Below are 22,247 nucleotides of genomic sequence, written 5' to 3' on the forward strand. Positions count from 1 at the left end.
GCTCTGTGTCTGTCTGTCTGTCTCTCTCCCTCTCTCCGTCTTTCTCTCTCAGATGTCAGGACAGAATGTTTCTTGAGTGCAGATTAATAGATATATACGATCGATCAAATGGACAGTGACAGTGTACCAATTTCTATTCTGGGATGCGTATTAAACGTAACATTTGCGATCAATCGCAAAATGACAATTGCAAATCAAGACTATTATTAACGTCGCCTGGCTGGCAGAAGGGCGTTTGCTCAAATTTCAGGTCAATAATGAAACTTTAAGCAGAAGGGCGTTAGCCCTAAATCGCCTCAAACTTTATAAAAACTGACTTATTTCCGAGAAAAAAACTGTGGCCGTGTTCTACTACAACATTTCTATTAGTCTTTAATGTTTTAAACCAATTTTCGGGATGGAAAGCAGTTTAAATATAAAATAAATCTTTAAATGCGAATAATTCGAAAAGTAGTTTTCGAGTCGCTTGCGAGCTAACGCCCTTCTGCCACCCGGCCGACGTATAAATTGATGCATGCACATTTTGTTGAAAAACAAACAAAACTTACCATAGACCAATCAGAATGATTGCTTAAATTATTGTAAACGTTTGTGTTACGTGTAGTTTGGAACATCAGTAAAAACTAAATTGTATTTGTAAGCTAATTTTATTAATGGTAACTAAATGATAGATGGGTTCAACTTTCCCACAATTCTCCCACTGTTTAACTGTGCTCCTCTACTTTTTCAAAAACTATCTATATCAATCACGCAACCTGAAAGCTCATACGATACAATGAGTGTAAAATAGGCTCAAGCAATATAACATATTATATGCTATACCAATTTTATTCTATAGCCCATGGCCTTTCCACAAAGAAGATGACAATGGCCATGAAGGCGCGGACACTCTTTCTCTCTCTCTCTCTCTCTCTCTCTCTACACTCCTCTCTCTCTCTCTACCCCCACTTTCTATTCCACTTTTTGTATATTCCTCCCCCCTCTCTCTCTCTCTTTCTCCATTTGTTTCTTCTCTCTCTCTCTCTCTCTCTCTCGTCTTGTTCCCTCCTTTCCTCCCGACGCGTCGTCATGGAGACCAAGTGCTAATGGATTGCACTACCTACTTTTGGCTTTAAGACGCTTATCTACATATTGCATTTCGGTCTTCCAATGGCGCAGATTTATTATTCTGGGGTGCGTGGGTTACCTTTTCGAAGTCTACTGGAGTGATACCATGTATACAAACTGACATTGATCATAGTGAAGGGCATATTTACATTTCAATTTTTTTACCGCAAACGGTACCATGGTAGTACTTTGAATTGAATTGTATTGAATGTATTTTAATTACAGTAAAACTCACATCAGCCTAAAAAGACTGCTAAAAAAAAGATCATATAGGCACCAAATTGATATATATACACAGAAAAAACTACTTAAAGATGACATATTTGAAACAAAGTGAAGAGAGAAAGCTAATACACAAAAAAAATTACATGTACAAACATAGGCATAGTGAAGTGTCATATGAATGAAAAAGGAACAACAAAATTAAATAAAAAAGCTAGCGCGTCAAATAAAATAACAGACATTAAGATATGTTATATAAAAAGTGCAAATTTGTACTCTTTGTTTAGTTTAGCAGTTGACAACAGTAAAACTCATGTTATAGTAAATTGTCGATTGTGCAGTATGTAGCACTTAAACTCTGCAATGTTTATGCACCGTCAACAATGGACTAATGCTATACATGTGTATACAGTCATGTACATGTAATTCAAACTTTAATTTCCAGACAGAGGATTCTGAGCATGTACAGTTGAATATTCAGACAGATTTTAAAAACCTCATCTATCAATAATCATTAGTTAACATCTTGAAGCGCTCTTTTCACAGCTTCTGGAACAATTTCTCCAAGATTTTAATCAGAATAACCGGGGAAATGATCGCAATTTTGTGACATAACGCTATGTATTTTAGATAAGTTATTATGCACTATAACTTACTTACACAACGTCGTATCCTAAGTCAAGCCTTAATATCGATAAGTGGTATGTTGACACATTTTGTAAACCAAGATAAAAGAACATTCAAATATGGCATGGTGTTAATTGACTTGACTCGACCTATATGCACATGACAGGGTGCAGGCGCGCCGGAAGCAGTTTGGGATCGGGGGGGGGGGGAACCCTCCAGGGGGCTCACCTTCCAGGGGGCAGTGGCGTAATGAGCAAAAACGTTTGAAGAGGGGGGGGAATCTGCATCACCACCACTCTTATACGTTACATGCAGGCCCCGCGGAACGTTTCTCAAAGTAGAATATTAACGATAAGGTAGAGCGTAAATTGGCGTGAGGTCCAGGGCCTGAGCTCCGGCAGGGGGTCAAGGGGCCGAGCCCCCGAAAGCTCAGAGTTTTTAGGCATTCAATTAGGTTAGATGAGCATCCAGGGGCCTGCCTTAGCGCCCTTTATGGGGTCCAGGGGGCATAGTCCCCGGAAGCTCATGGGTTTTAGGTATTTAATTAAGGGCCCGCCTAAGGGCCCCTTGGTGGGGTCCAGGGGGCAGAGCCCCCGGAAGCTCAGGGGTTTTAGGTATTTAATTACGGTCAGATGAGCATCTAGGGGCCCGCCTGAGGGCCCTTGGTAGGGTCCGGGGGCGGAGCCCCTGTAAGCTTATGGGTTTTAGGCATTTAATTACGGCAGATGAGCATATTTTGAAACCTTATTTGTGACATTGGCAGGTCACTTATTTTTTCTCCCTCTCTTTCTTTCATTTTCTCTGTAACAAAGTTTTTCAAAAATTGAGGGGGGCTCGAGCCCCCGAGCCAGCCGTTATGCAGGCCCTGACATGAAGGCTTCTAAATTTTTTGCCCGACTGTAAATTTGGGAATTTCTAATTTTCCAACAAACGCATAAAAAGGTATGACTCACAAAAATAATTGAGAAAAAATACCGGAAAATCAAGTCATTTCAGCAACATTTGTTAAATCACTGGTATCGAACAAGAAATACCCCCCCCCCCCCATCAGAGAGCCAGCGTTCAGGGGCTCATGTCTACTCACCCCTATAACAAAAAAACAAACACGCTTTCTCATCCTCTCACAATATTTCTTCGATATGCGCGTATCGCTATTATAAAAAACTCCTTGATAAAAATAGGTGGCATGCGGAATGTTTAGGAAATCTAATTCCTGTTAACTTTCCTTTTCTTTGAATGGAATTTTATATGTGATTTAATTTAGGTTTGTATTATTGTTGTTCTTTTGGGTTATAAATACAACCCATCTTTACTCCTTTACCGTTTTTTTTTTTTTTTTTTTTGAGGGGGGGGGGGGGGGCGTTTTTTAGGAGTACACCGCCTCCATTTAGTTATGTCTTGCGCTAGACTTTTAGTATCCTCTTATAGCGATGTTCATGTCCCCGCAGTAAGGTATGGACAAAATTAAGTGTAACGATGGCATAGTTAATGATGTTACGGCGTCTTTCGGTTTCCAGATTGTGATGTAATACATATGTGAACTAATACAAAAAATGGAGGAATATTGTTTTTAAAAAATGATAGAATTTTTTTTTTAAATGTGATCTTATCTACCTCTTAGGTGCTTATAACATGTAAAGTATAGAGAGGAGTTTATAGTGAGAAGCAGCAAACACCGGTGTAGGATATGACAGTAATATACGCCCGCAGGTAGGTTTAATAAGATAACGTTAAATCGACACCGATTCAATATCTACATCCATCTAATCTTCCCGTTCGGAATCTATCACATATATCCTCCAGCCACCGACTCTCACGGTCTCACCGTGAAACCTGGTCACTCCTATATACAGCCGTGTCGATGCCTAGTTACCGTCAACCAAAAGCCTATCACGTGGCCGCTCGTGACACTTGACTTTTTTTTTCGCGCCAATAAATACCCGTCGTCTGCCGACGCTATAAAACTCTCATCAAACCACGGGAGATTGTCATTTTATGTCCTACCGCAAACCCGCACACACACGGGTACAACGCATCGGATTTTGGCTGCGGCATCGTCGTACTTGGCCATGTCTGAGTTTGTACATGTGTGTTGTGTGTGTACGTATATCATGTTTAACCGCAGTTGAAAGTAATTGGAATCCAGTTCGAGATAAAAAGCAATTTATGAACGAACGTCAAGGGGATATTCATATTCGTCATATATGTATCTGGAAGTGGTGCTCGGTGGATTTTAAACGCACCTGTGCCTTTATTTGGATATAAACTTGACTTTAAAGCACCGATCGGTTGTCTTTTTTCAAGTAGGAGTTTGCTCGGAGCCCATTGATTACCTTCAGAACTGAAATTGTATTTTTAAGCAATGACTGCTGAAATATTTTGCAATGTATCACTCTAATGCGACGCTGTTCCCGTGGCATAACACAATCTACTAAGTCTGAACGACTGAAAGTCTTCTATTCACAATATGTTTAATTGGTGACTACATTTTAGCACGCATGATGATATCTACCTTAGATGTGACTTTGTTCGTCTTCAGAAGATGTCAACTTGTTTCTCTCTAAATTATGTCAGTTCGTTGATATTTGACCTGAGAATTGGTGAAACGTTATCTTCATGCCCGAATTCATACATTTGGCTTTTCATTGATTTCGTGAATCCCAGCAATGCAAGCTCACATTTCTGTGGGGTTTCAACTGATTCAGCAAAACTAATTGCAACGTAGAATTGCTACAGAATGCAACGACTCTCCTTTTGTAACCGTGCTCGACTACTCTGCGATTGATTTTTCTTCTTATATTCATTTCATCCAAACAACTGCCATTTTCAGATGAGTGCATATTCTACATAATGAGAAATTGGTTCCGTAAAATTGCAATAAACTAATGACTTTCTGTCCATGGCTTACGAACAACCGAGCTCACGTCTCGATAATGATTGAGAGTGGAAGCGATGTTGAACAAAATAAAGAATGCCACGTTCTTTTAGTGTGCACATTCTGTGACTGGGCATATAAATGTGAATTTAATTGCGCACTCGGCTGACTTGTGACGTGTGATTATCTCACTGTATGACGTGTGCAGTATAGTGTCAATCAACAGTGATTTATCGAGCATGATTGAAACCTTATTTTTGAAACAAGTAACTATCATCACCACTACTTAAAGCCTACGTACCAGGAAAGCATGGGTGTACTACATAGGAAAATCTTCATCAATAACATAGTGATTCATTGATGAATCCAGCTAGCAATTCTGCTCTAATTGTTGACCGGTTACCATAGTATATTTTCTGTGTGTCCTTAACAAAGTGTATGCGACAACAGGGCATTTAATAGGCGAGGGCAACGTTGCGGCAGTGTTCAATTCGTCTTGTGACCTTCACGGAAACACGTAATTGTCCTCTCTACAGGTGTCAGGTGTGTATGGAAACCTGATCTTGGACGTCATTTCTTGGCGGAAACCTTCTTGGTTTATCTATCCAATGATTGGGTGCCTGCCTCCTCGCTTGGCAATGGCCGCTTTGCCGCAGTTTGAGGTAGGACCCCTAGCGGCGTCCCTCGTACACACCGATGGAAACGCTCTGCAGAAAGCGGTACGACTCGGTAAACTTAGGCTGACACGACTGCTTGTCGAAGGAGGCACCGATATACACAGTGTTGACGATAATGGCCGAACAGCGTTGATCATAGCTTGTATGACGCGTTATGAGGATGATAAGGAAAATGTGACGAAGTTGAAATTGGTGAAATTGCTTCTGGAGAACAAAGCGAATGTCGATGCGCAGGACAAGTATGGTCGTACGTGCTTGATGTACGCGTGCATGGAACTAGCTGGGAAAGAGTTGATTATGTTGCTGCTGAAGCAGGAAGCAGATCCTAGAATAACGGATAAGAACGGATCATCTGCACTAGTGTATGCTGTAAACGCCGGGGACGCTTCAGTGTTGTCATCGCTTATCAACACTTGCAAGAACAAAGGAAAAGAAGTGATCATCATCACAACAAATGATCGTGGGAAGGAGAGAGAAACAAAACAGTATCTAGATGTTCCCCCTTCTCTAGCAACAAGTCCTCCATTGTATAAGTGCATTAGTCCGGCACAGATAGAATTGAAAAAGCCAAATTCCCTGAACGTTCCTAGTGCTACAAGTAAACTAAACGCAGATGTGTCATCTCCCAAGACACATCGGAGACGTGATAAACAGCTATTGGACTCACCTTTATCACCGGAATCTTCACCGCGGTCACCCGGTAATTCCCCGCGGTCACAGCGGTTACAGCCAACGAAAGGACAAGCGTCGATGCAGTCCCGTCGCCTCGTTAGACGCAGTAGTATGGGTCTCTTATACGACACTGGTTCTGTGTCGCCAACCAGATCCCATCCAGATTTACCCGAAGAATCCGAGGAGGAAGCTGCTCGAGAAAGTAGCGGTAGCACCTCCACCCTACCAGCAAACAGTAACGATTCACTACACAGGTCACCGCGTTCTTTCAGACGTCCACTGATAAGACGGCAGAGCGCTGATGCATTCAGTCCCTCATCACTAAACGCCGCGAATCATAAACTAATCACACATGCCTTTCACTCACCACAATCTACACCAGAAAAGAAACTGTTACCGCGAGGCGTCTCTAACCGACGTGGCTCGTTACCGGCCATGCCGCCACCTCTTAAGAAAAGTCAAACTGTTCATGCCATCAACGTGCCAAAGGCTTTACTTGAAATGAAAAGATCGACAGACTCAAATGATTCCAACAGCTTAACCGACATTACTAACGACTCCCACCATATATCTTTTGATGGTAGTAAGAAAAAGTCCTTATCGCGTCGCGGTTCTGCGCCATTTTTGCTCGAAGACGAACTCTCGTATACGCGACCCGGAACATTACCGCCATTAAACATCAATCCGCGTCCACCGATTCCAGACATCGGATCAACAACGTCAAAACCCTCGCCGCGGTTAGGGCGCCACATTAGTGGGTTAACCGCTGCACACGATCGGCGATATTCCATGCAAGCCGAAGATATCCGTCGCCTTACAGGCTTGTACCAACGAACAACCGATATTCCAACGTCAGATTCGCGCATTGACTCGAGTGGTGAATCGGGAGCCGAGAGTAGTTGAATTTCTAATGAAAATCTTGTCTAATAACAGATTCGTCACATTCGATCATTCAAAATGCATTGTCTCAATTCATTCAATATTGTTTACTCACTGCCTTGTACAAATTTTGGATGCCTTGCTAAATGAAATTTATTGATGTGCAATATATTTATGGTCTAAAAAGTATACTTGAAATAATCGTTATTGAAGCCAGCTGTAGTCTGGATATAATTATGATAATAAAGAATCCAGTGTGTGAAATTTTTTCTTTAATTTACCATTATCTTTTGCTGGTCAAAGATCTAAATCCATGAGCACTTTACATGTAAAATCAAATATATATATATATATATATATATATATATATAAATATAATCAATTTAATGTTTGTAGCATTTTTTGTTGTTGTTGTTGTATTTTAAACACTTTTTCAGCTCCCTACCACTCGTGAATATAATTATGAGGTTTTGCTACTTAGTGCATTAACCAATCAGAATTACACTTTCTCTTAAAATCCAATTAATTGAGATTCAATTAGAAATGTAATGAAATTGTATGACGGAAAAGAGGAAAATTGGATTCCTTTCGAAGCATCCACAATCTGATCGGATTGTCTTCACACAGCTTACCACTGCGTTCACCACACCGGTGTGTATAAAAGTGTGTACGCGTCAAAGTATTGAGACAACAAAATATTTTGTGGGTATAATGCGTTCGCATATTTTCACATTGCGTTCACACTGAATAACAAAGTGTAACACACACGCAGGCCAAATAGAAGCACCGTCTAAACAACCCGATGTAAACACAGTGATTAGTTTAAAATACTGTTATACCAGGGAGGTGTGAGTTCCCTGGTTATACTGTGACAGTGTCGTGCACTGTATAAGCCAGCTCGTAATAACAATCTGCGCGTGGGCAGATAAAGGTCATTTGTACCAATTTGTAAAAACCCACCAAGATGAATACTGGATAGGTACTCATTAAAAATATGTAATCATTATTCATTAATGCACCGACTGTATATTCTATGAAACACAGGTGGAAGTATTATTTTCAAGAGACCAAACAAAAGGTATTCATGAAGCACATCTGACGGCATCGGCAACGATTATCTAAAATGTGCTATGTACGAACTGGTCTATGCACACTAGCTCAACCCTTTGCACGCTGTTCTTTTCAGTAGAAAAACATTGGTATGGTACTTCCTGATAAATATGTAAACTTTAATAAAAAAAAATAATAAATTGTCAACAAAGATAACACCATGGAAATAAAAGATTCATGTATCAATAACCAAAATGTTTGTTGTCATCACACAGTTCCAAAGAAAGTTTGATCACAGAGTGGATTTGAAATAATTGTGATAGCTGTGGCTATTTCACGACAGGTATACAAACTTGTGTCAATATTCCAAGCTAAGTGACACATGATGTGACCACAGATACAATTTTGAAAAAATTCGCACATCACAGTTTGACCACAAAACAGATTTAGAACATTTTCACTGTGCCGACAGACTGTGTTTCTGATAAAAAAAAATCATGAGCGTGTGCAAGTAAATGTGATCAAAGTGGACCTGGAACAGTGTCATGGACTGGTGTCGACATGTTGAATGCACTGTGTTCACATCACTATCGATGGCACATTGTGATACACTGTGATGACTGACAAAAACACTATGTGTGCACACAGTGTGAACAAAGTCATGTGGTCCACAGTGCGAACAGTGCTATTTTACAATTCTTTGTCGCTTAATGTGATATACTGAAGGTACTGTTACCATAGACCACCGAACGGTGTGTCCGTACAGTGATTACAAAGTGGATTTGAAACACATTTATGGTGTCGACAATGTGAATCTAAAGTGTGTTTATCTATACCACTCTTTGTGATACACTGTGGTTTAATAACGAGAAAGAAAACAAATGTGCCTATGCTATGATGAAAGATAGGATTTTGAACACAGTCACGGGTTCCATAATGTGAACACACTGTGTTTAAACCGCTCTGTGTGAGACAGTGGGAACACACTGTGTTTATACCACTCTGTATAGCACGCTGTAAGTGTAGTTACTGGGTAAATCGCAATGGTGTTTTTACAGTATGATATGAAACACTGTCGCCATAGTGTTGACAATGTAACTGACACAGTGTTCATACTGTTACAATATTGATCCCACAGTGTGATTCACGGTTCTTTCTGTTACATCATTAGTAAAATATTTTCAAACCATTTTCAAACCGAACGTTAAGTGGGCTCCTTTCAGTCAGGTGTTTTTTCTGTACAGGTGTTCGCTAAAGCAGGTTGACTGTTTGATAAGTACCGCGTTACATTCTGAAAGTCTTTATCAAAATATGGAAAAATACTATTTCTTCACATCTTTGTTGTAAGATTGTACCCAAAATATTCATTCTTATCCATACGCCGAAAGATGATGGTCACCAAAAAGCAATGGATAGACGAGTACACACTGTAGATACCATCGGGCGGTTGTATTCGTTTTGAAATAGTCACCTTTACACGAACTTGAGTAAAGTCACTAATAGTACAATGTTTGCTTTCACTAGTTCCCCTAAATGAAACAAATTATGTATCCTTAACTAAATGTGCATTTCAAAGTTTTATGTCGAAGAACGAATTCCATCTCATGAATGTCATAAAAAATAAAGAATAAAAACATTTGAAACAATACGTAATTATTGCGTTGTTACGGAGTGTTGATTTACAAATGATTTTCACAACTTTACGTTCATTTCAACATCGCATGCAGGTTTAAAGCGGTTGCTCTTTGCAAAGACACTACGTTGTGATTTGTTGGTTTGTAAAATTCCAAGCAAATCGTTATCATTTGGTGCAGTTCATTTTGATAGCATTAATTCTTAATTTATTATTCACTATGAGTTTCTATTAGTCTTGGATGTATAATTTCCCGTCTATAGAGCAATCTCTGAAATAATATTGCGTCGTAGAATAGACAAATGATAAAAAAGTACTTCATAAAAGAAAAGTAGGCCTTACATTAATGACGAAAACTACGCCAACTCATATAAGCTAAAATAGTTGGTAGTTTTACTTATTTTGTCATTTTTTTTAAATCTTGTCTTTGAATATTTTACGTGGTATTCAAACGAATTGTTTTCTACAAGCCCAGAGCAATAATTGCCTCGGTCATAATTTTAGGTAAAACCTAGATGTAAGCGCCAAAGGGCAAACTTCTATTTTTGTTCCTTTCTTATACTCTACCTTAGGCACCTCAACCCCATAGGGGTTGTGTAGCGCCACGAAATAGTCACGCTCTCCCCAATTTAGACCCATGTAAAAGTTGGCTGATCAGTCGTAACCGCCATGTAAAGGACATGTATTTTATTCATAATGGCAATGTAGCACTAATTAAGCCACGTATACGCCACGAAAAACCGACGCTTTGATAATAATTTGACAAAACAACCTTCGACATTCATGACACATTTATTATTATCATCGATTTAAACATCGTATAAAGAGGACTAAGATAAACATCACAAACTCATACATTTACAAGCAACAAGTTCGTGTTTACATCAGTACGTCGCAAATTGACGGTCCATCGATTTTCTCGGAAGACGTACGTCATAATGAAAAAAGAATAATGGCTGATGTCCCCATGTATTTCAATATATTTTATCCTCTCTTTATGTTCCACGACATGAAAGCAACAGGTTGACCTGCAGACTTCAAGCATTTTAATGACTTTAATGAGCCTGCTCATTCTGCTGTAACTGCTGTTTTGACGTATTGCGCGACCATGAAACATTATGGTACCGTAGTCTTATGTTCTAAAATTATCACAGGTAATTTTCTTTTCAAGACATTTTGTCTTCTGCGTCAGGAAGATTCACAACACGATATTTTTCTTACAAATATTACATTCCTAGTAAAAGGTCTTTTTCAAATGTTCATGCTTTGTCACATTGTCTTGTTATATCTAGAGTAACGACGTTCTTGCTTGGCATATCTTGTAAATTTAAGCTGATATTAAAATTGTATGATTGTAAAATGAAGTAAATTTGTCACCAACTCTCAATGTTAGAGAGCTGTAGTATCTTTTAATAATTCTCGATTTTTAGAATAAATCGAGAAAAAAAAAACATATTGAATCATTAATAATATGTCCATTCACGGGACGATCTTGAAGTGTAGATCATATAAATGCGAAATGAGAAAATGTTTATAGTACTAAACATTGATATATATTTCCATCAATTTAAATTCAATTTCAACTTTATTACTCCACAACTGCAGGTCATATAAACCATATATAAAAGTGTTAACATGTACATTTACAATAAAACTTATACACAAAATAAGCTCAATGATATAAATAATTTAATGTAGACGTATTTATAGACCAAATGCAGAGGGGTTATAGTCAGAAAATCAAAATGATTTGTCGTGGACTACCCCCAAAGAGGAAATCCTAAACCATTATTTTCCTACGTAACATTCAACAATGTGACTTTATCATTCATAATCATGTAATATACATGTATGTAATTTGCATATTATTTATTACAATTTGATGCAACGGAAGTTATAAAGTGAAATAATTTCTACGAATGACACTGAAATGAGATTTTGTGTTTCGTAATAACTGTGAAATCCAAGAGGAATTTATTTGGCTTGAAGTATGAAGCGTCCTTTGAATCAAGTTGGGTTTTCATATTTCATGACAATTTAATAATTTTACCATGATTACGTAGGAAAACATTAAAATGGACTATTAACCAGAGTCGCATTTATCATGATTATGGGACAACATATCCTAACCGCAGTTCTAAAAACACCGGATATCCATATTTTTCGCTGTTTATTACTCCTCCAAGTCCTTTGACTGACGTCAGTGAGTTTTGAGTTATGTTTATGTTTAGAGTTAGGGTTAGGTATAATGTTGGATATCGCATTGAAGTTTTGAATCTTATTAGAGTTTTACAAAAAGCAGTAGAGCTTTGTCGTCGAGGCACATGACGTACAAATCGTAACATCGTATTTGACGTATTTCGGTGAACGAATGATGAGCAATATTGTAATCCTTTTCAAAACGAACTCGCCAAACAATTATAAATGTGGGAGGCAAAACCCACTCGTTATTTCCCAACGGTTGTCAGACCGTAGAGAAATCTTATCAAAGAGACATAATTCTTTAGGTTTATTGAAAGTATCTACGACAGAACTCGATCTTTTCCTCATCATAATCTTCATTCATTGCTCGCTGCACTGCATTTACAAAATGGCTCAATGAAATTTTTAGGTTTGGAGTCATCATTGCGCCTTGCACTGCTTAGCTCTGAATTATACTTAAAACAACATTAGGAAAATTGCCATTTTCCCAATTTAGCTAATGGATTTGATTTTCCAGGCGTACATTGGAAATACGTTTTAAATAAACCAAAAAGTATGAAGGATAGACTTGAAACTTTCCATTGCTGTATTGGTATCTCCATGAGCCTGTATGAAAAAATAAATTAGAGTTAGATTTTGGCCTACGTATTAGGGATTTCTCTTCTTTTTTTCTTCCTCTTTTCTTGGGGATGGTAGCTTTACATGAAGGGGTATCATTTTTTATGTCAACTGCCTACCAATCAAACTCACGACCTTTCCATCTCCAGTGGAGGGTTTAATCCACTTGTCTACGACACCTCTGTATATAAATACAGATCATGGAAAGTTGCTTGGAGATGAAAAAAATAATTAAAGTCAGTGTTACTCTTAAAGTACATATGATTGTGATCTAGCGGTTAAAGTGGTCAAAATGGATTCTCATCGATCGGAGCGAAATTGAATGAAAGCTGGATATCGCATCGCCAACCAAGATAAGCTAGAGAAGGAGAAATATAATAAGAGAGTGTCTTGTAGGAGAGAGAGAGAGAGAGACAGAGACAGAGCGAGAGAGAGAGAGAGAGAGAGTGAGAATAGACAGAGATAGAGAAAGAGAGAGAGAGGGGGGAAGGGGTTAGGGAGAACTAGAGAGAAATGATATGAGAGAGGGTGTGCGTTTGTGTGTGTGCGTTTAAGTGTGTAAGGGACAGATAGTGAAGGAGAGAGAGAGAATAGAATATGGTGCGGGAAAGATAAGGCAACAGGGGAAGAGAGGAACGAATGGGTGTGGGGACGAGAGAGAGGGAGAGAGAGGGGGAGATAGAGAGAGAGAGTGATAGAGATAGCGAGAGAGAGAGAGAGAGAGAGAGGGAGAGAGGGGGGATGGTGAGCGATTAGATGGAGAGAAAAATAATGATGCATAATCATATTTTCCATGGGACTTCAAAGAGGAAAAGCCCTAAGTGCCTGAAACATTTGGAATTCACATGAGGAGGAATGGTTACTATGGAAAACAATACCCTGGGGTGACTTTAGGAGGAATGAATTGGGCCTTGCAATTCATGAATTCAAAAATGTGACGTTTTCTTCATCGCTTGCATCCATTAAAACCATCCATCAATCGATTTCATACTCTCTTTCTCTATCTCCTTTCTCCTCTCTCTCTCTCTCTCTCTCTCTCTCTTTCTCTCTCTCCCTCTCTTTCTCTCTCTCTTTCTCTCTAAATCTTAGATCCTTATATTCCTATTTTTCACTATAATTTCAAATTGAGTTTCTTGCAAATTACTATTTTTCTCATCCCTATAGTCATCCCTCTGTGTCCCTTTCCGTTTACACGCTTTCTATCATTAATATTTTCGATTGGGCTAAATCATTAAGTAATTTTGACAACTTTGTTTCTCTTTATTTATTTCTCTATCTGCGTCATGATTTCTCCCAGGTTTCTCCTTCTTTTCCCTCTCTTTGTCTTTATCTTTGTCTTTCTTTCTCTCTCTTTCTCCCTTCCTGCTCACCCTATCTCTTTCTTGTTGCTTTCTTTTCAAGATAGGAAGAGATGAGCGGTGGAGGAGGAGGAGAAAAAGAAGAAAAACTCTCATGTAAGCTGATAGAACCTTCCGTAGTTCTTTATGCCTTCTTTTCAATATTCCAATCCTTTCGTGTATATCGTAAAACTGAGGTCATTGGAAACGCGATCGTCTTATGCATTTTCATGAATGAAAGAGTCAGGATTTAGATGCATTATGCATCGAGCAAATCCCGTCTTAAGATGGTCTGACACGAAACGATCTCTCAAGCGGATTTACCCGCCAGGTTGAGCTAGTGGTAGTTGTTGTTGTGGTGGTGGTGCTGGTGGTATGTATGACGACGATGATGATGGTGATGATGACTGTGTTGTTGTTGACGTCGATGGTGACGATGACGTTCTTGCCTGGCATCGCGAGAATAGATGGGAGGGGCGCTTACACATATAAATACGGCGTCAGTCATTTTTGCATTTTTGTCTGCTAAGCGAAAGTCATGATATTCAGACGACGATCCGATTGCACATGAACGGCTCCTCCTCCTGGAGACGTAGTCACTGGTCCCTCAGTAAAAATCTTGAAGGCTAGACTAGATCGGGTTCGGGCAGACAAACGGTTCCGCTCCTCTTATGAATACAATATCCTACACCAAACATTAAAACAGCGACAGAAAAATTAAGAAGGATGTAATCTATATATTCCCTGTAGTATTTGTATAATTGACGCATAAAATCAAAACATACTACTCGTATTTCGCCTAGACGTGCAGACGTAATTCTACAAGATTCGAAATATATTTTGTATCACTCTAAATTTTGTTTTCAAACAAAATTCAATCTTCAACATCTCCATATCGCTATGATTACTTCTATTGTCAAGAATAAACTGAGTACAACTTCAAATATTTTGACAGCAGCTGAATCAGTTTTGAACGGAAGTAAGATAAGCAAACAAATGGACGCTGTTATCAAATATTAACGTTAGCAAGTTATTTTTAAAGATCGATGCTTTGAGAAAATACGAGTGAGCCGCCTAGATGTCAGTCATGACGTTATAGACGAAACCCAAGTTTTGGACCCACGATTAATAGCCCTGATTTTGTAAAAGCAAGATTATTGCCCTTAAGTCATGATAGTAAGGTCTATACTGCGTGTTAGCACCATTCAATACTGTGGCATTGGAGCATCTGTGTACTCCTACGCACCATAATGCTTATAATCTGTAGAGTATACATCGCTGTCCATGCAGTATTCCGTCGGTTGGCCCGTGTTATTAGAACATCCACCAGATCAGTTGACTCTCAATGCAATGCTGCCGGAAGCTTGGCACCTGCATCCGATCAGAACTCGTGCTTTTACTTTTTCCCTCCCTTCCTCCCTTCTCCCTTCTCTCTCTTGCTCTCTCTCTCTCTCTCTCGCTCTTTCTCTCTCTCTCTCTCTCTATATATTTGCCCTTATACTTTCCTCTCCTCTCCTTCTTTCATTGTCTCATTTCCATTCATTCTCTCTTCTCCATTTTGCTGCTTTCGTTATCCACTCCTTTTTTTTCGTTCTCTCTTCCTAATAATGATTTGAATAATATTATGATCATTATATTTCATTATTGTTTTACATCTGTTTTGTTTTCTCTTAACTTTTTAAATTGAATATAAGATGACTTTTTTGTAATGGTCTCATCTCTTTGTGTCCATTTACATCTCTATCTATGCTTGTCATTGCTTTCGCCAAGGGACTTGTCTCTATCATTACTGAAAAGCGTAAATTTCAAATTTTAAATTAAATGCCATTAAAGAAAATGCGTGGCTTTAAATCCTCATTAAAAAATATATAATTTTTTATTTCAATCTCGATGTGTACAAATCTGATGACCCAACTACGTCACAAACTATTCAAATGAGTTACGTCTATGTACCCCATGTGACAGTATTGCCCATCCTTTCTTCTTGTCTCTGCACCCCCCCCCCTCCCCCCTCCCCCCCCCCCTCTCTCTCTCTCTCTCTCTCTCTCTCTCTCTCTCTCTCTCTCTCTCTCTTTGTGTACTTCCTCTCCCTGTATTTCTTCTTGCCCACAGTGTTGCCTAACTCGAAGAGCCATAGATTTCCCACTTCATTATGAAGATCCACATGAATGAGTCTGGTGCCATATTCTAAAGGGCTATAGTTTGATTTCTTTGAATTATTTATTAAAACAAGAAAGTCTTTTGCTGTAGGGGACGCTTGAATAGTTCAATATCTCCTTATGCGCGTAAGATGAAGGTTGCGATTTATTTTCAGTCAATATTTTTTTGTTTCTGAAGATAAACAAATTTCTTAAATTTTATGGAAATTGTTGGTCAAGGCCATAAATTTGACGAGTTATAGATGAATCTTCAAGGGCTAGAGACCAAAACCACCGTAAGATCCATCAACATGAGTAGGAGAGAAAATATGTAAATTTGAAGTTGGAGAGGAACAAAATAAACAGTGAGACATTGCTAACTGAGCAAATCAGCCGTATCTTTTAGCATGTTAATCGGGAACTAAAATTACATAAAAATAATCATGTGCTGTCTCAAAAAGGTCATAGGTCCAACTATGCTTTCTGTCAATTCCTTCTTTGCTGATCATTTGGGTCTTTATTTCAGTTTTATTTCAGCAATGTTGTATCAATTCAAGTCCGTTTTATGGAGCTCCTTAACCAGGGAGCAAAAGTTACAAGGTAAAGTTTACATTGAAGAAAAACAACCCCAATAAGAAGAACATATGAATAGAAATTTTAAAACATAGTGAAACAAAACTAATGTAGAAAAAAAGCATGATAAAAAAAGAACCACCCACACCTGAAATTCATCGAAAATGGATGAGATTCATTGATTTATTGATGACATTTATTGGTGATTTTGAACATCCAGTCTAACGAATGCTACCTGACAGAAAGCCCGAGTATTATACTTCGTTACACGGGGAGGTGATATAACTGAACAATGTGATACGAGTTCGAATTGTGATTTGTTGTGGAGACGAAGATAAAAGAAACACCTGCCTCCAGAGATTGGGCATAAAGGTAAAGGACACGACTCGAATTAAGATTTGAAATACAGGTGAAATGTATTTGAGTATTAACACGCAATTCATGAATGTGCGTGTTGGTTTGGAGTGATGCGAATGGTATGAGACCTTTGCATCTCTCTCTCTCTCTCTCTCTCTCTCTCTTTTTTTTTTTCTCTCTCTCTCTCTCTCTCTCTCTCTCTCTCTCTCTCTCTCTATCATACGCCACCTTTCAACCCCCGCCCCTTCTCTGTTTCTCTGTCTCCTTTATCTCACCTCTCTCTCTCTCTCTCTCTCTCTCTCTCCCTCTCTCTGTCTGCCTTTAATAACTCGCACGTCTGAGTGTTTACCGTTTCCACCACCTCCACCACTCTCGTTATCTCTTTGCATCTCACTCTCTCTCTCTCTCTCTCTATCTCTCTATCACACGCCATCGTTCAACCCCGCCCCTTCTCTGTCTCTCTGTCTCTCTGTCTCCTTTATCTCTTTCCCTCTCTCTCTATCTCTCTCTCTCTCTCTCCCCCTCTCTGTGTCTGCATTTAACAACTCGCACGTCTGACTGTTTACCTTTTCCCACCACCTCTCTTTATCCATCGTTGCTAGCTGCCCACGCTCCGCTCCCTTTACTCATCTCCTTCTTATTTTCTCCTTTCATCGATCAACCTGGCCATGGATAGCCATCCAAATTGTTCAATAATTGAGGTACATCTTAAATGCAATCACCCTCCTAAGATCAACCGATTTCCTCGTCTTGATTGATGGGTCACCTGTTGGCGTGGGTGGTAGGAAGGAGAAAGAGGCTTCACAAACGTTTTTTGTTTGTTTTATACTAAAAAGCTTGTCGTGATATGTTTATCTTTCGTTAAAATAATATCTGAACTTCATCCTTAATTTGTTTTTTTTATGTTCTTAAAGATGTTAACACTAGATCATTGCACCTGTTGGCGTGGTTGGTAGGAAGAACAAAAATCGCTTCACAAACGTTTTCTTTTAGATTTATTAAAAAGCTAGTCGTGATATGTTTATCTTTCGTTAAAATAATATCTGAACTTCATCCTCAGTTTGTTTTTCGTTTCGTGAAGATGTTAACACTAGATCATTGATAGATACCTAAATTGTAATGAATTCATAAATGTTCGCATTCGAATGAATACTAATATAGGCCTAAACCATGTTCACATTTGTCTCTTTAATGTTTTATTCGTATTCCTAACACATTCATATACACACAAAAAATAATGCACGTACACGCTACTTTATTCCTCTTTCTCACACACGCACACGCACACGCGCACATGCACACCCACACACACATGCCTAGTCTCTTTTTCCCTTTTCTAGACATAAAAATAACAATCGGAATAATGTCTTATTTCACGAAAATTGAGTTTACCATCAACGCTCATATATCAAATGCATATACGTTGAGATGTAGCAAAATCAGAAGTCTTCGAAGTTGTTTTAAAGATATGAAAGGCTTAACTTCCCCAAAAGCTCTTTCGAAAGAAAATAAATCATACTCTGTTAAATGTAAACTGAAAAAAATTCACAATTTGTTAACATGATAAATGTTGGCACATGGAGTAAAAAATATGTAGCCACTCCTTGTATACATATATGTGATAATACGTTCATATCTTAAGCTGATGGTGAAGACAGAGTATTGTGCCTTCTTTGTGAATAATATTGTCTCAACTACTAGCGAGTCTTTCTTTTTTTTCTCTCCCCATGTTTCTCTCTCTTTCACTTTCCACCTTCTCTCTCTCTCTCTCTCTCTCTCTCTCTCTTGCTCTCCTTTCCCTCTTTCTTTATCTCATATATCCACACAAACACCATAACCCTCTAAAAATTGATGAATAAGCCACTGAGATTTTCAACATGTTCAAAATAATTGTCTCAACTACTAGCGAGTATTTCTTTTTCTCTCTATCCTTATTTCTTTCTCTCTCACTTTCTACCTTCTCTCTCTCTCTCTCTATCTCTCTCTCTCTCTCTCTCTCTCTCTCTCTCTGTCCCTCCCCCGCCCCCCCCCCCTTTCTTTAACTCACTCATATTATACTACCGGAAAATAAATGCGCTTTTGAATAACATTTGGTTTAAAAATAGCAAGAAATTGCTCTCAAAATGAACTTGTTATTCTGGACAATTTAGGCTATCTTTAGATTTTCTGGGTGAAGAGAAAACGAATAGATGTCCTCTTAGATAACACATACTGACAGAATGACGAATCGCTGAACCAACACTCTAACATCTGCGGTTTCTAAATCAAGCAACAGTTGATGAATATGTGATACTTCTGTGCAGGGTAGGGGTCTGCGGTTTGGCGCATATTTGAATGCATTTGAAAGATTACCCTTAGGTTATGTGCATGATCTATGTCATTGTGTTGACAGAACTAGACAAATGTATTCTGGATGTATGAAATAGCTCAGTTTGAGGAACAGATGGTTGTGAAAAGGGCTTTGTTATTATTTTGACGGGAAAGATACAATCGAAAATTATTTTTAAGTGATGATAGGTAGAAATGAATCTATTAAAGCAATATTATTGTGAATCTTCTTAAATAATCTTCACGTTGACGAGGTAATTTTGTGGGTGTTATTGTTCGAGGTCTATTGTCCATCGGATAGTCGTCTAGAGATATCATTGATATTATCTCTCGCATTAAAAATGTTTAATATTATTATAACTATATATATATATATATATATATATATATATATAATGACACCGGGACACACTTCGACAATCCTAAACCCTACACAATACACGTGCCTACAACTCACGCTTTGTAACTCTAAATAAAACGGTTTAGAAAATGTAGGACTAGAAGTCTTGTATCTGCCTAGCGTCCCTATATAACTGCAAATAATAATAATAGTGAATATTTGTTTTTTATTGAATTAATGCGCCAACTTCCAATCATTTATCTCGAATTGCATTTCCTGCAAAAACGAGTCTAAAACGTTGAGAAAAGGCGTGATTCCAGCATCTTCTTTTTCACGCCTTAAAATGTCACATTAAAAAAAAAGCTATCAAGAAATGGATATAAATAAATAGTCTTATGCGATCAAACACAGGATCTGTTTTCATTTGAAGGTTCGAAATAACAGGGCCATCCCTTTTTGTCTCTTCACAATAAATTGTTCTTGCTCAAATATTGATAAGGCGTTTGGCACTTTACACTCTTAGGACATAACATGCAGATACTCCAATAATACATGTTTTTTTTTACATTTACATTGTTATTGTTTGAGAAACTGGGCTCTCAATCAGTCACGTAAAAAAAAAAAAACCGTTAAAACAACGCGCTGTCTCAATGCAGGATCGCCGTCCTCTCTAATTGTCCCCCTTAATGGTTAAATCGAATCGTCTCTCCACCGATTATTTTAATTAGTTCTAGCACGCTGATAATTATCCATACACTTATCCAATCGATGCTGATTTCTACGAAGTCGTACCAGACCCAATTCTAGACGCACATGATTAAACAACAGTTACACTGATGAGACTGACAACGGACCAATAACGGATCGGACAAAATTGAAATCGAAATTAGAATTGAAATTCACATTATTTTACTCCCTTCTCATTGGCACCTGACACCTGATTTAATGTCTGCGGCACTCACAGAGTCACAGGTCTCATCCTTCTAGGGAAGAAGACTGTTATCCTTGAATCTGACATTGGCCGAGCAAATCCGCACTTAAATCACAAAATCTCTTTACGCTTTATTTCCGTATTTTATTCTTCTCCTGTTTCTTTTCTTAAGACTATCACCGACAGTGCTATTGTTAGCCGATACGCTGTGATCACGCACAGTTCTTCGCCGAGCGGAGAAATTCAATAAGAAGAAGAAGAAGAAGAAGAAGAAGAAGAAGAAGAAGAAGAAGAAGAAGAAGAAGAAGAAGAAGAAGAAGAAGAAGAAGAAGAAGAAGAAGAAAAAGAAAGAAGAAGAAGAAGAAGAAGGTGGTAAACAACTAACGATTAGAACATTAAACAAATAGCTTCAAAAAGCAAATCCTTGTGTTGGGAACGCTCAATACACATTACCCCGAATGTAAAAAATATCGGTGGGTTTGTGGAGTTGGTTTAGCGGTGTGACTGAGATGATGTGGCCGACCTCGCAGGGATAAAGGCAAATATACTTTTCCCATTATGGAAAATCGATTCCCGGTCTATGGCTCTGGCAGAACAACAAAAAATGTGCACAGGCTATACTTGCCATGAAATTAATTGGTGGTATGGATTCTGATGGCACACATTAATTTTGATCTTAGGGAGAAGGAGGGGGAGGGAGATAAAGGTGGTTGCATTAAACATGAGAAACGGAAGAAGGAGAGGGGATGAGGGGTGAAGAGGGTGTCAAGTGTTTTTATTGGGTTGAACATGAGAACGACAGCCAGAGGCTATTTTATTCGTATAGGAATACATTTGCGCCCAGCCGTTTATCACTAAATGCATTATTGAGTAGGGCAAGTTGATTCCCACAAATTAAACCTCGTAAATTTTCTCTATTTCTGTTAAGAGTCAAAAGGGCGTTAACTCAATACTTTTCCGCGGAGTTACACCCTTCTGGTCCTCCATTAATCATCTGAGACTTCTAGAATCCCCGAATGTTTTTCATGATTTCAACACTAAGTAGTGTAAAATGGTATGCATGTGAGCATCCTTTAAATGTTGCTGAAAGTAATCATGGATGCATCAAATTAATTCGATTTTTTCCAAGGTTAACGGCCAATGCCATTATAATGAGGTTTAATTTGGGTGCTCGTGCATTCTGTGAAATATGATTTCAGCTTCGGCTTAACCGTTTTCTCACAGCATGCGGAAACATATATATTATATTATACAGAAAGAGAGAGAGGGAGAGAGAGAGAGAGAGAGAGAGAGAGAAAGGGAGAGAGAGAAAAACCAAATATATTCATCGTTGTACATGTATAATATAATTCGTGATTTTGGTCGTTGACCTTTAATAAAGTGTTACCGTCATGATAAATACTGAACAAAAAATATTTCAAAAAAGGAAGGTAATTTGAATTCTTTATTATCCTGACTCAACAGGCCATAATATTTTTAATTCATATTCCTAGGTGAAATACCTATTCTCACAGTTTACTTATGAATATAATAATCGCTTAAGCGTTGTCTTCATATCGTCTCTCTTTGTTTTGAATTTTTCACGGCGCTTTCAACAAAAATCTGATTGAGAGACCTGGGCAAGACAGGCAAGACTGGTATCAATCCAGTTTGCTATGCCTTGGATTCAATCGCTGCAATG

At 38.4% G+C, this 22,247-nt stretch overlaps 1 protein-coding gene across 1 annotated transcript; it reads left to right on the forward strand.

Moving 5' to 3' along the window:
• The first annotated feature begins 3,872 nt into the window (after nucleotides 1–3,872).
• On the forward strand, nucleotides 3,873–7,398 carry LOC753198 (ankyrin repeat domain-containing protein 34C). The gene has a single exon (XM_003728832.3). The coding sequence runs from the start codon at nucleotides 5,440–5,442 to the stop codon at nucleotides 7,081–7,083; it is 1,644 nt and encodes a 547-aa protein (XP_003728880.2). The 5' UTR covers nucleotides 3,873–5,439; the 3' UTR covers nucleotides 7,084–7,398.
• Nucleotides 7,399–22,247: the final 14,849 nt, after the last annotated feature.

This window comes from Strongylocentrotus purpuratus, unplaced genomic scaffold (genome assembly GCF_000002235.5).
Source record: "Strongylocentrotus purpuratus isolate Spur 01 unplaced genomic scaffold, Spur_5.0 spur5_scaffold_6, whole genome shotgun sequence".
Classification (NCBI taxonomy): Eukaryota; Metazoa; Echinodermata; class Echinoidea; order Camarodonta; family Strongylocentrotidae; genus Strongylocentrotus; species Strongylocentrotus purpuratus.

Excerpts from the sequence above, each read along its gene's own strand:
- LOC753198 (XM_003728832.3), top strand. The coding sequence starts at position 5,440 with ATGATTGGGTGCCTGCCTCCTCGCTTGGCAATGGCCGCTTTGCCGCAG.